Consider the following 15,429-nt stretch of genomic DNA (forward strand, 5'->3'; position numbering starts at 1 on the left):
AGATGTTTCTTGAAGGAGTCAGTAGATCATCAAACACAGATGTTTCTTGAAGGAGTCAGTAGATCATCAAACACAGATGTTTCTTGAAGGAGTCAGTAGATCATCAAACACAGATGTTTCTTGAAGGAGTCAGTAGATCATCAAACACAGAGATGGTTCCAAAGCTTAGGAGCAACAGTCTGGAAGGATTTCTCTCCTCTGGTCCGGAAGTTCAGGAACCATCAGTAGATTCTGATCCACAGACCTCAGAGCCCGAGCTGGGGTGTAAGTCTGGATCAGATCACTGATGGAAGGTCTGACCATGAATAGATCTGAAAGTAAGAACCAGAATTTTAAATATATTCTGAAATAAAATGGCAGGCAGTGAAGATTTTTAAGAATCGGAGAAATGTGAGTTCTTCTACAAGAGCAGCTCAGAATTCTCTCTGTAGAGTTTTGTATTAACTCTTTACTTAACCACGTGCCCTCTATGTCCAAGTCCGGCAACACTGCGGCACATTTTGGTGGGATGCAGGAACAGCGTCACCCATGGCCGTTATTCTTGGAGGTTCAACGCAGAGGCATGAATGCCCTTCCTCCCCCGTCATCCCGTTGGCAGCCATCACCATTTGTCCGAGAGGGACATCATAGAGCTCACAGTTCCCTGGGAAGGTGCAGTGGAGGAGGCCTACGATCGGAAGAAGCTGAGGTATGCTGACCTTGCAGCAGATGCTGAACAACAAGGCTATGGTACGGCCAGTGGAAGTAAGCTGCAGAGGGTTTGTAGCCACATCCACATCCAGGTTCCGCATGGAGATGGGAGTGCGAGGGAAGGCCCAAAGACGGGCAGTCAAGGAACTCTCTAGGACTGCTGAGAAAGGGAGTCAGTGGCTGTGGATGAAAGGATCCTACCTAGGCCCTCAAGTGAACTGATGGCATCTAGGGAGTGAACCTGGGACGCTTCATCTCGCTGCTGAACCCTCTGGAGGTGTCGTGGGTTGATCAGTGAAACACCAGTGCAAGGGGGCTCCCACCTGACAACCCGAAGGATGCCTTCACTCACTTGAATTTCACAGTCTCTTCAGTGCCTTAGGTGTTACTGTTTTGAGAGATATAAACACCTAGTCCTACACAATAGATCTTAAAGATAGAAAAAAAGTATAGTGATATTTTCTTTAATGCTCTAATGTCACTTGACGTATCTCCTCATCATCAGTTTTGATCGTATTAAAAAGTCTCCATTGATATCTTGAATATTTGTACTTGATTTTGAGCCGACTAACCCGACATTAGTAAGAAACGTTGTCTAAAGAATGAATGATACTCTTTTGAAAAACAGCAATATAACATTTCAAGGTAAAATGGATACTATTTGTTTCAGCCGGCATGCAAATCTACCTTAGTCCCCCTCGTAAGTGGGTCTCGGCTTTTCATCACATCTCATTATTAATCTTCCTGTATCTTCACTCTCGTTCCCTGAAAGGACCACGATGTACCCGTGAGTACCAAATATGTTTTCCATATCTCCCTGCATGGCTGTAATTGGCAGAGATATTTTTACCTCTAATGCCTTGCACTTCCTCCATCGCCATATCGCTCCGGCCCTCCTCGCCTTCCTCCGACGTGAATTAATTGCGGAGGGCAGGAGGCCACAGCACATATTGGATAGGTAACGAGTGGTAAGGGCTGGACGGGCGCTAACACCCAGAGCTCTAATTGGCTGTCTGAGAGGGATGAAGGTCATTAGGCAAAGGTGACGGCGGAGTCGTAAACGAGCATCGGCGGCGAGAACACTGATGAATGCAGGAGCGTCAACCTTCTACATCACACAACGTGTTAGCCATTAATATGTTGTTTTGAATTGGCGTCACGTCATTTTTTCGTTTCTTTTTCCCCCTGAGAACTCTCTCTCTCTTTCTCGATAACGCTTCATGCGACTCAAACTGATCGGGAGAGGCAAAGGGAAATCGTCCTTTTATTATTTATAAATTATAAATGTATTATTCCTTTTTTTTCATGGGTTTTTTGTCATTAAAAAAAAAAAAAAACTTTACTTACCAAAATGCAAAATTTGCCACATTGAGGTTTGACTGACAGCTTAATATTCTCGTATTTATTTTCCTTTTTATATAATCCATTGTTACTTGTAATACATGTCAAAACTGGAAAAGTTGACAGAAGTCGTCTACTCGTTCAGCGTTCATAACGGCATAATTACTTCTACCCATGTTGCCAGGCAGTTTGTCTAAATACAGCGCGTAGCAGCAAAAACACTGTTGATTCATTTTCTTTTTTGTTTGGGATAATTGGTGTGAATTGTTGAGCGCGGAAACAAACACGTGCTTCACAGCAGGCACAGCACGCCAGCGCTTAGCGCCGACGATGATGTTGTTGTGTGCTCATTCGCTCCATCTCGCTCCACCTTCTCTGGCTTGTTTTATGCACTTATTTATGCTATCGTTCCATCTGGACGACTGGCTGACCCGTCGCCCTTCTCACCCACTCGGCTTGTGCAGCAACACTCAACCATCTTAAAAATGCTCCTTCCTCGTGTTCGGTCGCTGACTTTCCGTTACATATTCCTGTTAAGTTTGACGTTGACGGCCCTGTTTGAAGCTGGAAGCATGTTTGTATTAAAATGTTAGTTTCTAGCCTTTTTTTTCAATCCAAGCGTCACACCATGGATTTTACCAAGAACTCTGAACTGCTTATTATTTTTTATTAACCCCTTGCGTTATCTCAGGGTCATGATGACCCAAAGGCCTGAGAACAAATGTGTTTGTGGTATCCCTTTGTATTGTCTCTGGGTCAAGGTGGAACATGGGCCTGAAAACACTGCGCCTGGTTCAAGGGAAACAACCTCCCTGGTTTTCATAAATACATATGCAGCGGTCAAGGTCGTTCATCTTGACCCAGAGACTGTTGTAACAGTTTATTTTGGTGTCTAAACAAGAAGGATCTGTCTCGCCTGCAGTTGATACAAAGCTCTTCAGCGAGAATTCTGACTCGCTCTAGTAGAAGAACTCACATTTCTCAGATCCTTAAAACTCTTCACTGGCTTCCAGTTTCTTTCAGGATCATTTTAAAATTCTGGTTCTTACTTTCAGATCTATTCATGGTCAGACCTTCCATCAGTGATCTGATCCAGACTTACACCCCAGCTCGGGCTCTGAGGTCTGTGGATCAGAATCTACTGATGGTTCCTGAACACGGTTCAGGACCAGAGGAGAGAAATCCTTCCAGACTGTTGCTCCTAAGCTTTGGAACCATCTCTGTGTTTGATGATCTACTGACTCCTTCTTAAGACACTTTTATTTGTGTTTTTTTTTTTTAACTTTCTTGTTCTTGCTGTGTTTGTATCTATGTTGTCTTGTCCTTTTAAAGAATGTATTTAAACTGTGTAGTGATTTTATTTTGATTGTTTAACAGCTTTGTGACCCTGAGCTGAGAACAAAAAAAATAGCGCTTTACAAACCTAAATTACTTACTTACTTCTTGTTTAGACACAGAAAATGAACAAACCATGCCTCATTTACCGTGAAGTTAAATGACAGGTGAGCTCGTATAAGTAGATGAAACCGCCTATATAGGCGTGGTTTCATTGCTAATTCAAACCACCATAACTCCACCTCTTGACCCCTGCACCGAAAAACAGCGTTTTACTAATACGGCTTGATAGGCTTTAAAAAGGTGGTTCAGTCAAAATGACTATAGATACAAAAATAATGTTCTTTAGTGTCGTTAAAGTCTTTGACTTTTTAATTGTTTACATGATTCCTTACTTTCTGCAGCCAGCCTCAAGTGGACTCTTGATGAAAAGCAGCTTTTTTCACTTCTGGCTTCAATCTTTTCAAAACGTAGTTTTGAAAAGATTGAAACCACTAGTAGAAACCACTCATGACTGATAATCCCAATTTGAGAAACACCTTTAAAGTGTACCTGAATGTTCCTGAGGTGGCTGTGGGAGAAGGACACTAATATAGTTTAGTTGGGCTTTTGGGAGGAATATTTACGAACTAAAAGTAATTAACAGAAGTCTCCATACCTTTAGTGGTTGTAATTATTCTCCTTCAGCTCCAGAGCCATCTCTATCTGCCTCTTACAGTTCATCCTGAGGGAAAGCAAATTGTTTCCGAGCCAACCAGGTGCAGGTTTTATAATCTTCGGTCTACCCTGAAGACTTTTTACGGTCGACTTGAATATACCCCCACAAGGAGCTAAAAGCCAGTTCTTGTCATCGTGGTTTATATTTAGCATGTTATGAACTCATGTACCTGTTTTAAATATATTTCTTTAACACCTTCCTCATCGGTTTGTGGTTAAGGTCAAGGTTCTTATCTTGCATGTGATTTCAGTGTCAGTTTCTAATCACTGATTTTTTAAAATGAGTCGATTATTCAGAAAATACAATTTTAGCCTAAATTGAATCTTTTTCCGCTTCTCTTCTCCAGACATCAATAGATTTTTGCTTTTAAAGGATTAAAGTTTGTGCTAAAAAATCTTTTATAATTATAAAGGCAAATATGTTTGGTAGTTAAAGTGCAACTAATGTGAAATAACAACTCATTAGTTGAACTTTAAATCAACTTTAACGAGAAAACAAGGAAGTTAATAAAGAAAACAAAAATATCGATGTGAAATAAGGCTTTTAATTTGTTCCAAGGATGAAAGCAAAGTAGAAAACAGTTAATAAACTCCACTCCCTAGTCCTACTGATTAGTTTCTAATACAACAGCGAAAAAAGGCAATCACAGAAATAATCCGTAATGTGGACGTTAAAAGCTAACAAGCTGTTTTTCTGTTGTGGTTCATATAACTTACTTCGATATTCAGGCAGAGCCTTAAAGACAAAGAGCCTTAACTGTGATAAAGACTCTTTGTCTTTATGTTGGGGTTTTTATTCGGCTGACCAACTTCATTCAAGAACTTTTTGAAGAAGTTTGCTGTATTTATTGAGAAATACAAAGTAACTGCACTAGAAAAACTGAAATCTAATGAAGTGTTTGTCCTATATTAAGTTAAAACACGTCTTATTTGACTCAATGATGAGATAGTTTAGCTTGACATGTCCAGGAATACATTAATTTATAAGATATAAGGGCACAAATTAAGCCACAGTTTTTACAGCGTGATTATTCTGGCGTAAATAAACATTTTCTTCTACCAGATCTAAAAACAAGAACGATCAGAATCAGAAACATTTTTTGCCACTGTTGTAAATACAAAAATAAAATATTGATTAAAATGACATATAAATAACGAATAAAAATGAAAGATCACATTTTATTTATTACAATTATTGTTTTTTTCCGGACAGCAGACGGGAATAGAGAGTTCTTACGATGTGATCCATACGGATCATAACACAACGGTTCTGTTGTCCGGATCATAAATATAACTAAATTAAATGTATTTGTTTCCTTTTATCTTTAATGTCTTAATACAAGACACTAAACATGTGTTAGTAATAAGTGTTTATCCCACTGTTGGTTGTTAATAAGAAGTGATTCTGGAATTGTTCCGTTGAATTTGACCCAAATCTTGTCCGATCAGACAGTTTTTTACTTTTAAAACACATGTTTAGATTTCACTTTTTGCAGCGTTGAAGTAAAATCAGGGTAAAAAACAAATAATTCACCCTGAAAGATATCAAGTAACCACCATGTATTGGCACCTACTCAATTTTATTTTCTTATCTTATCTTATATCACAACATTACAATGAAAAGTAATTTTGTTGTTTTTCACTGTTTTAATTTTTAGTGGTTGGAGTCAAGACTTGTTCTGTGTTTTTCTGTCTTCTGCTTGCCAACAATTATTCTGGCAACACGTCCTTATTAGCATGTTCTTTGTTAAATTTCTTGAAGGTTATAACACTTTTTTTGCTTTTTCATGACAGTCTTGGCACTCGGCAGCATGGTAATTTTGCCGAGCTTGGCAATTTTTAAGGCTTTAAGCTAGGTTAATTACCTGCTGGCTCTGGTTTATTTATCAAATTAAGCAGCAGTGGAGGATTATTGATCTGCTCTCAACTCTGCTTTTTTCTCCAAATATGTTAATTTTGTTGCTGCACACACTTAAGAGGAAGTAGATAATTTCACTCCATCTGTTTAATCTTTCATAGGATTTTAAAGCCGGACTGGCCATTTGTGAAGTGGAGCTGACGGCTGCCAATATAAAGGATCTGGACCGCAGAGGCATTGAACTCAACACCCCCTTCAAGAATTTCTGGTAGATGAACACTTCATTTTTTGTCTTTGCATACAGTTTGTGAGTTCAACTTTTTTCGGTAACTATATTTTCATTCAAAATAGAATTAAGTATACGCAGATTTTCGAGTTATTGCCTCACGTATTATCACCGTTGATGTCATGAGGGCTTAACAAAGAAACGCATGCGCAAAACGGAAAATGCAATTTAATATAAATGAGCAGTCCAAAATGAACTAGCAATACTGAACATTTCCCATCTCAATATCTGAGTCCAAATCTCATTAATCCAAATAATCAAACAAACCATGGGAGTCCAAATGGGGGGGCGCATTATACTCGATACACTGAAAAAAAATGGAAACTAACAAAACACACCACCAAAAATTAAATTCCCAAAAGTGAGATTAAAACGCATTGGTGAAGATCAGAGTATCCAGAAAAATCATCGAGACAAATATTTAATTGACAAAACAAGAGTTTTACCAGGCAGAACCCTAAGACGAGCTGACGCCAGTCTATGGGAAGTCTGGCGTATATGAAGAGCAAGCATATTGCAGATTGCCATGAACCGCCTTGAACCCTCCCTTCTCCCCTGAATTACATAAGTTGTCAGCAAACCAGAGAAAAAACAGGGAGTTTCCACACAACATATGCACTGTAATAGTGAAGCCGCTGATGATCATGATACAGTGTCTTCATTTTGAAGGGCCAGATAGAGTTCTTTGCTTTAGAACATTTCGTTTTGAGTACTTATTCAATATGAAACCTGACATCGTTTTTTTAACTTGGACTGTCATTCAGTGGCCTTTTAAAATGTATAACCAACAGGTTTTTTTGACAACATGTATTATTTACAGCCCTTTTTTTTAGAATTCCAGAATAAAGTTTTCACTTAAATTGACAGATTGACATGGACCAAAGTGTAGAATAATGATAAACCGACTGATGGAGTCAGGTATTAGAAATTACCTGAAAGCAACCAATGAAAAAACATGTCAAATATTAGCACACACCCTTTATCAAATATCAAATATTTGGTGAAACCTGTCAAGGGTAGCCTAAGCCTCAGAATAAACACAAACTAATTTGCGGCTCGAATACTGATCAAAACCCTCGACTCATTTATGTTAATTTGTTTTATTTTGTTAGTGCAAACGCAGGAACACTTTCAGGTGACTCCCAGGGGCCCATCAATCAATGAGCCGGCTGCTGGTTTTGTGCTGTAATGGTCCATTTAGAATACAACGGTCACAGCTGCTTGGACAAAGCTCTGCTTGTTTGTTTGTGTTGCCTTGTTCACCCTTCTCCCTTTGTTACCCCTTCCCTTCTGTTTTCGCCCGCTGCCTCCCGTAAAGATTTTTCCCCTCTCATTTCTCCACCTGTCTGTTGCATGTCTGATCGATCTGTCGGTGTCGGGTCCGTTAATGGCGCTATCGCCGGGTGCTTTCCCTAATATGCTGGACGTAATTGCCATTTTGTTTGGCACAAAGAAAAGAGAGGTTGAATTGAAATGAGCTCAGGTTTTTTCCCAGAATTGTTTGATGAGGTGATTGCAGAAAGATTGTGTGTGTGTGTGTTTGTGCGGTCCGTGGCCAGCGTGTGTGTTAGTGTGTGTGTGTGTGTGTGTTTGTGCGCGTATCAAATCGATTGGCAGCCCTGGGAGTGTTCTCCTACCTGCCCAAGGTGGGGATTAGTGCGAAACTCATCTAATCACTTTAAGCTGTGGAGACTCACTTAGGCTTTCCCATTGTTTTGCTGTCATTAAATGGACGGAGTGTTCAGTCGCTGCCCGTGGACACAATAGCCGACTTTTATGAGGAGCAAGAACCACAATTAGGGAGAGAAGATATAGTCGGCAAAGACACTCAAGTTTGTGAAGAAGAAAACTTTTTCTTTCTCTTCCTGGAGAAAAGGGCTCAAGTTAAATTGCATTTAAATGCTTAGCTCAAGGGCGTGTATGGAACAATCTGTAACGACTTTGAAGTGTTTACACTTTTTACTCCAGCTAGAAATTATTCCCTAATGAAAAGTGTTCTGGGATTATCCTGAGCGTAGAACGGACAGTGTTTCTGGAGAGATATACAGCTATTATGTTTCTTACTGTAGTCGTGCAGCGCTTAGCAGGAGAATCTCACTGAATTACCTTCACTGTTGCTGTCGTCTTATGTGCAGGCAACAAACAGCTGACTGGACTAGATAAAATGAAACATGTTACTATGTCTATGAGGTAGGAATTACAGCCGTTGATTCACAATTCTTCAACATTTTCCTAAACAAATTGTTCTGAGGATGTTATTTTTAGATAAATATCAAGAACAAACAAATGTACCTCTTGGGTTTATTCATGGCAAACCGGATTTAATATGTTTAAAACAAGTTTAACAGTTCATTCAATTAGTTTAATAGTTAATTCAAAGAAATAAAATGTTGGTCATGGTGAGGCACTTACTGGATCTTGAAGAGGAAGACATCAACATTTGAAACATGTGAGTTTTTAGTAGATCTTTAAGCTTCAGGCCAACACACAGACTTATAATGTTGGAAGAATAGATACAACGGTACATTGAAAGCATATATTTAGTATCTGTCAAGCGATCCGAGTTGGCACTTAATAGGCCACTTAATGCCGGCCACTGATTGGTCAGATACGTAACTGAAGAGAGAGCTTTGCGGCTCTCAACAAAACAATCAAACCTGGCATTCAACAAAAAAAAAAATACAGCCAGACAGAGTACAGTGTGACGGTCCAAAAAGTTGGAAAAGGTACAGACTCTTTCTCGAGGAAGAGAAAGAAAAGTTTTCTTCTTCACAAACTTGAGGGTCTTCGCAGACTCTCTCTTCTCTCCCTAATTGTGGTTCTTGTTCCTCATAAAAGTCGGCTATTGTGTACGTCATTGCCCTCAAGTTTTGCTCCACTCCTGAGAAGAAAGCAAGGCTGGTGGAAACACAAAAGAGTAGTGTCGGGTCAAGTAACGCTGGAGCTGTGTAGAGGAAAAAGAATTTAACAGCTTCAAATCATTTTAGAAAATGTTTTTCTGTCCGTGAACGACCAGCGTTCCTCATTGGTTAGGCGTCATCTTGGTTATCAGTTAACTAGTCTTATCAAATAAAACCAATATTACAACTAACCAACACATGTATTGTACTTGACTAATCGGGTGAATTCTTCAGTCTAAATGATTGGCAATGTTTTGGCCAATAAAGGTTTGTGTTGTTTCATGAAGCGTCGTTTTTAGAGCCCATGGTGATCTCTACTGTACACTATTTTGTAGTGATGGGCTGATGATGTCTCGTGAAACATCTTGAAGGTGAAGCCACAGTGTCATGAAACAGAGTCTTAATTTCTAGATGTCACTCTCTGCTTTAAAATATTTCAAGTTAGACTGCCATCTAGTGGCTTTTAAAAGGTAAGACACAGGTTTCATGACACAGTGACTTCACTATGAAACTGCTTCATGACACAGTGGCTTCACTATGAAACTGTTTCATGACACAGTGACTTCACTTTGAAACTGTTTCATGACACAGTGACTTCACTATGAAACTGTTTCATGACACAGTGACTTCACTATGAAACTGTTTCATGACACAGTGGCTTCACTATGAAACTGTTTCATGACACATTTGCTTCACTATGGAACTGTTTCATGACACAGTGACTTCACTATGAAACTGTTTAATGACACAGTGACTTCACTATGAAACTGTTTCATGACACAGTGGCTTCACTATGAAACTGTTTCATGACACAGTGGCTTCACTATGAAACTGTTTCATGACACAGTGACTTCAATATGAAACTGTTTCATGACAAAGTGACTTCACTATAAAACTGTTTCATGACACAGTGACTTCACTATGAAACTGTTTCATGACACACTGACTTCACTGTGAAACTGTTTCATGAGGCCTCATTGACACATCTCTACTATTTTGCTGTATAACAACTATTGAAACCCGATGTCATATATGGGCTTCTTCTATTAAATAAATATGAAGCTTCATTATTAGCACTGAAGTAACTCTCGTCATGGAAGGTCTTCAAAGGCAAGTCTTCTTTTGTTCCTCAGTGGTCAAAGAAGGGAGGGTTGTAGTTCAGTTGACCGTGGGAGCTGTGAACAGAGCTGAGACCAGCGGGATCTGAGCCATTGAACCCAATCAACCTATTGATCTCCAGCAGGTTGTCGGGCCACAGCGAGACTGGTGTGCTGCCTTTTTTGCTCAGGGCAAAGTTTCTCTCACCCCAACTCCCTCCTGCCTCTCTTCCTCTTCCTCGCTTTATATTGGTTGCCATGGCGACTTTTGGTCCCATTGGCATCTCTACTTTTTTTTCGGTTCTCTTCCTTGCTCTCATTTTCACCCCTTTTCCAATTATTTCAACCCACGTTCAACTTTGACTCAAAAAAAATAACCCAAAATTCAAACTTCACTCATTTTCTACTCGCTCACATGTTGATTGAGGGTTGGGATTATTTTCAGAGTAATCTGTTCTTTTTAGAGTTGTAGACAAAAATGTTTGAAGAACTTAAATAAGTCTATACAAGAAGGACGGTGCAGACGAGCAATATGGAGGTATTGGAATGTTTTCAAGTGTCTTTTTGGACGAAGATGAAGACGAAGAAGACTGAGCTCCAGTCACTACCTTAAAATGAACAAACATTTTGTCTAAAACTCTTAAAAGAACAGATTACTCTGAAAATAATCCCAACACATCCCCAATTTGAAGTCGAGTAGAAAATGAGAAGTATTTAATCTTCAACATCAAGAAATGCAGCCTAAAAAATGTTTAAATTATATATAATAAAATAATGTTAATCTTAAAATTCAGGCAACATTTTTCACCTTAAAAATAACAACATGGTAACAAAACAATAATGATTCTAGTTTCATTAACAGGTTGCAGTTCTATACTTACCAACCATAAAAAAGTAGATAAAATTGACATAATGTGGATAAGAGATGGATTGACTTCACCTGCCTCTCTACCAATTCATCAAATTAACTCGTTCTATTTCAGTAATTTATAGCCATACGTAGCCAGGAACGCATCAAAATGACTCCAAATGCTGCTCGCCCACCACCAAGTTCAATTGCGTGCTGAAATCTGATCAATAACAGCGTCGTATGGTTGTATGCAAAAGACAAAGAAAAAAAATGAAATCAATTGTTACAGCTTCACAGCCGAGTCAGAAAAGGAGAAGGAGGAGTGGAGCGAGGCGCTCCAGGAATCAATCGTGGAGACGCTGTCCGACTACGAAGTGGCGGAGAAGATCTGGTTCAACGAGGCGAACATGAGCTGCGCCGACTGTGGCGCCGAGCAGCCCGAGTGGGCGTCCGTCAATCTGGGCGTGGTCATCTGTAAGAAGTGCGCAGGTGAGTGACGTCGCTTAAAACACACCGAGGAAATGTCACGAAACCCAAAAACGCTCACCATTATTTTATAGACTGTGCAGATATGGCTCTAATCCCTCCATGATCTATAATATTGATCCAGGATAAAAGGTTTTCTGGCATGAAGGCTTCAACAATCATCTCCTGCGTAATTCACTTAGAGAGCTCGTGGATTTGCTGAATCTTCCTCAAGTGGATTTTTTTTGTTTCCTAATGTAAACTTGAATTGATACATTACAAGAAGGGAGTTTTTCATAGAACTTTTTCATGGTCATTGAAAGAATGAATAAAGTCTTTATTTTACTGCCACAAAAAATTCTTAAAGTTTCCCCCATTGTTGACGTTAAAAAATAAATGTTTGCCTTTTGTGAATAATAAATGATATGTTTCTTTGTCAAAAAGAAAAAAAAGGATATTAAAGAAGAACCGGTCGTCGACCCTTAAGACGAACCCTTAAGGAACGTTCCTTGCCAATAAAAACTCATTTTTACAGTTTACATTCCACAAAACAAGTTGAAAAATAGGATTTATCTGTAACTCAAAGCACTTCAGTCGTGAATAAGAGTCTGTTTGAGTGTCTTTCTAACTTTAATCAAATTAAATAATGTGAAAGTAGAACAAAATGATCTCTAATCGGCAAGACCTGAATCAGGAGGATAAAAGAATGGTGGGTTTCAGAGCTCTGGTTTAAGAGTGTCGCCTCACTTTGGTCGCAACACACAAATAAATACATTTATCTTCCTTAAAATATAGATGTTCTTAACATAGAAACGCTGATGAGGGAGATTTTATTTGGCTTTACTATTTACACATGAAGACAAACTTGTGTCTCAGAGATTCTTCCGGTCCTAACCCTTGTGGGCCTCCTGGTCAAGGTGCCAAAACAAATGTATTTCTGTGTTCTGTATTTCTTTGTGTTGACCCAGAGATAACACAAGGGATACCTCAAACACATTTGTTTTCACCTTGGGTGATTTGGGTCACCTTGACCCAAAGATGGCACAAGGATTAAAAGGCAATACATTTATGAATTTAAAAATAAGACCTTAACTGGTATACAAATGTATTTGTATTATTGTATTTTTTTAAATAATATTATGTCTCATTTTCTTTTTTTTATTTGGACACATGATGATTTTATGTTAGTTGCAAATTTCAAATTAAGAAATATTTGCTTAAATTATTATTATTTAAAAAAAATATTTAGAGGTTGATTGTTTTCCAATTATTATTAATTTCTTTTTTTATCAGACCCAAAAACTCAAATTTTATGTTTAAATAAAGATTTAGATAAATTGTCCCTAATACTACTGAATGTAATGAATCCAATGTTGTTCGTTTTTCGTTGAGTTGATCTTAAATTCCATCTCAAATGTCATTAAAAATACATTTTATTTTATTTATTTTACTTTCCTAAAGGTGTTGTCATCATAATCTTGTCTTGTCATAATTCATGTCTTAACAAGAAGGATGTGTCTCGTCTGCAGTTGATTCAGAACTCTGCAGCGAGAATTCTGACCCGCTCTAGTAGAAGAACTCACATTTCTCCGGTCCTTAAAACTCTTCACTGGCTTCCAGTTTCTTTCAGGATCAACTTTAAAATTCTGGTTCTTACTTTCAGATCTATTCATGGTCAAGCTCCTCCTTACATCACTGATCTGATCCAGCCTTACACCCAAGCTCGGGCTCTGAGGTCTGTGGATCAAAATCTACTTATGGTTCCACGCACACGGTTCAGGACCAGAGGAGAGAAATCTTTTCAGGCTGTTGCTCCTAAGCTTTGGAACGATCTTCCTCTGTGTTTGATGATCTACTGACTGCTTTAAGAAACATCTTAAGACGTTTCTATTTGTTCAGGCTTTTCCTTGAATTTCTTGAACTCCTGTGTTGTTCTCAGTATTATCTCGATCTTTAAAGTATGTACTTTTTTGAGTATTGTTTTGATTGTTTAAGTGCTTTGTGACCCTGGTCTCGAAAAGCGCTATATAAATAAATATTACTTACTTACTTACTTACTTACTTACTTATAATCTGATATTTTTTTTAATTTCATTCTGCATTTGATGAATCATTTTTGAAGTGCATTTATTATGAAACTTTTCCATTTAAATCGAAATGATTTAGCCTGAGTACAATGTATGGTTAAATTGTTAAAATAAACATGTTTTTAAAGTTAAATCAACTTTAGTGTTTAAAATTGAAGTGCTGTTTTTCATTGACCTGCCGACAGTAAATGAAAGCTTTTATTCATAGCAGCAACAACAACACATGTTTAAACACGTCTGTTGTATTAAAGTTAAAAGAACATACGTCAATCTTCGATCAGTTATGGCATCGCTCGTCTGGATGCTCTAATAACATTATAAAATAAATATAACCCACTTTTGCCTATCGTGGAAAACCTGGTAGTTAAACGGGATTAGAAGGAAGCAGCGAAACTCAGGTCACCTCCTTTACCTCGTTTGCATTTAACGCGATCCTCCGCCTCACCTCGGCGGAGCTGGTGTAATTGGTACGCATCGGAAATCCAACATCCATTTTCAAACGGCCTTAAATGATTTCATTCGCGGTGGTGTTTAATATTACATTTGTCGACATGCTCCGAGAGAGGGAGAGAGCTTCTGCAAAGAGAAGGTCTGTCCTCTCACCGTGCCCTCCTTCGAATTAAACCGTGGTCCATTCGGAATACCAATGCCTTCTAATGCTTCTAATTAGCACTCCGGTGTCACGGACCATCCGGAGAGAACTGCTGAAGAAGACAAAGGGGGGAGGAAGTAATGAGCAGGATTCATCTCAGAGTGATCTTAAATTGGGAGTTTCTTTCCATGTTGGGGAAAATAAGAGAAATTTAAAAAAAAAAGGGATGTATGCCAGAGTGTGGAGGTTGTTTTGTTTGAACTGGTGGGCATATATGCAAGTCCTGATTGTACACGATTTATTCCTTTCACCAGACACTGTTGATACGTGTCATGATACAGTTGCAACATAACGATATATTACGATATATAGTGATATTGTAGGATTAGTATATATTTGTACTATTGTCTACACGGCCCGTCGCATATCATACTTTCTTTTTCCGACATTGTTTCCCATTTTCAGAGACGTCGATTTTTTAAATCTCTTTACAAATATTTATGGTAAATACATGTCGATTTCTACCTCTTTTTTAGCCTTCAAATAACAACATTTTACACATTTGGGCAACAATTATTTGCATTTACATGGTCCATCGGATATCATACTTTAGTTTTCCGACATTATTTTCCATTTTCAGAGACGTTGATTTTTGGCTTTTTTTTTAAAGTTTTCGTGGTAAAAATTGGTTGGTTTCTACCTTTTTTGAGCCCTTATAAAAAAAACATACAGTACTTGACTCTGGTGTTGCAGAATTTTCTTTTTTTTCATAATTTAAAATCAAAATATGTCAAAACATCAGCTTCAAAAACTGCTGGAGTCACTGTATCCTCTCGTCCTCAGTCATCGCCGGCATCTCACAGGATTTTGTAGTTCCTTCAGCTGTGGAATGACTGATGCCGACTAGCGCCTGGAAGTTTAATTACAACACAAACATGAATAAACGCCGTGGTTTTTGAATGGTTAAAGTACCGAGAAAATTCAATTAATTTGTTTCAGACACACTTTATTGAACTGTAAACCATTAAAAACCTGTGTTTAAAAATAAAACATATATATTGATTATTAAAAATACACAATATCAAAACTATCTGAACTTAATGTTATTTGAGGGTCACTTTAAGTCAGAAGTCTTAAACTTGTGTTTCAAAAGGACAGTTGCGCCCCAAGTTATAAAAGTCAACATCAGATGGTTAAGGATTCAAGACTTT

The 15,429-nt window shown here is 38.3% G+C and overlaps 1 protein-coding gene across 1 annotated transcript in view; it reads left to right on the forward strand.

The window, feature by feature from the left end:
• arap2 (ArfGAP with RhoGAP domain, ankyrin repeat and PH domain 2) overlaps positions 1-15,429 on the forward strand; it is a 151,509-nt gene that overhangs the window by 52,986 nt on the left and 83,094 nt on the right. Inside the window, exons 10-11 of the mRNA XM_087788548.1 lie at positions 6,103-6,209; positions 11,364-11,563. Of these exons, the coding sequence (XP_087644674.1) occupies positions 6,103-6,209; positions 11,364-11,563 (307 nt within the window). The remainder of the gene's footprint in view (positions 1-6,102; positions 6,210-11,363; positions 11,564-15,429) is intronic.

This window comes from Callionymus lyra, chromosome 4 (genome assembly GCF_982586985.1).
Source record: "Callionymus lyra chromosome 4, fCalLyr1.hap1.1, whole genome shotgun sequence".
In the NCBI taxonomy this organism is placed as follows: Eukaryota; Metazoa; Chordata; class Actinopteri; order Syngnathiformes; family Callionymidae; genus Callionymus; species Callionymus lyra.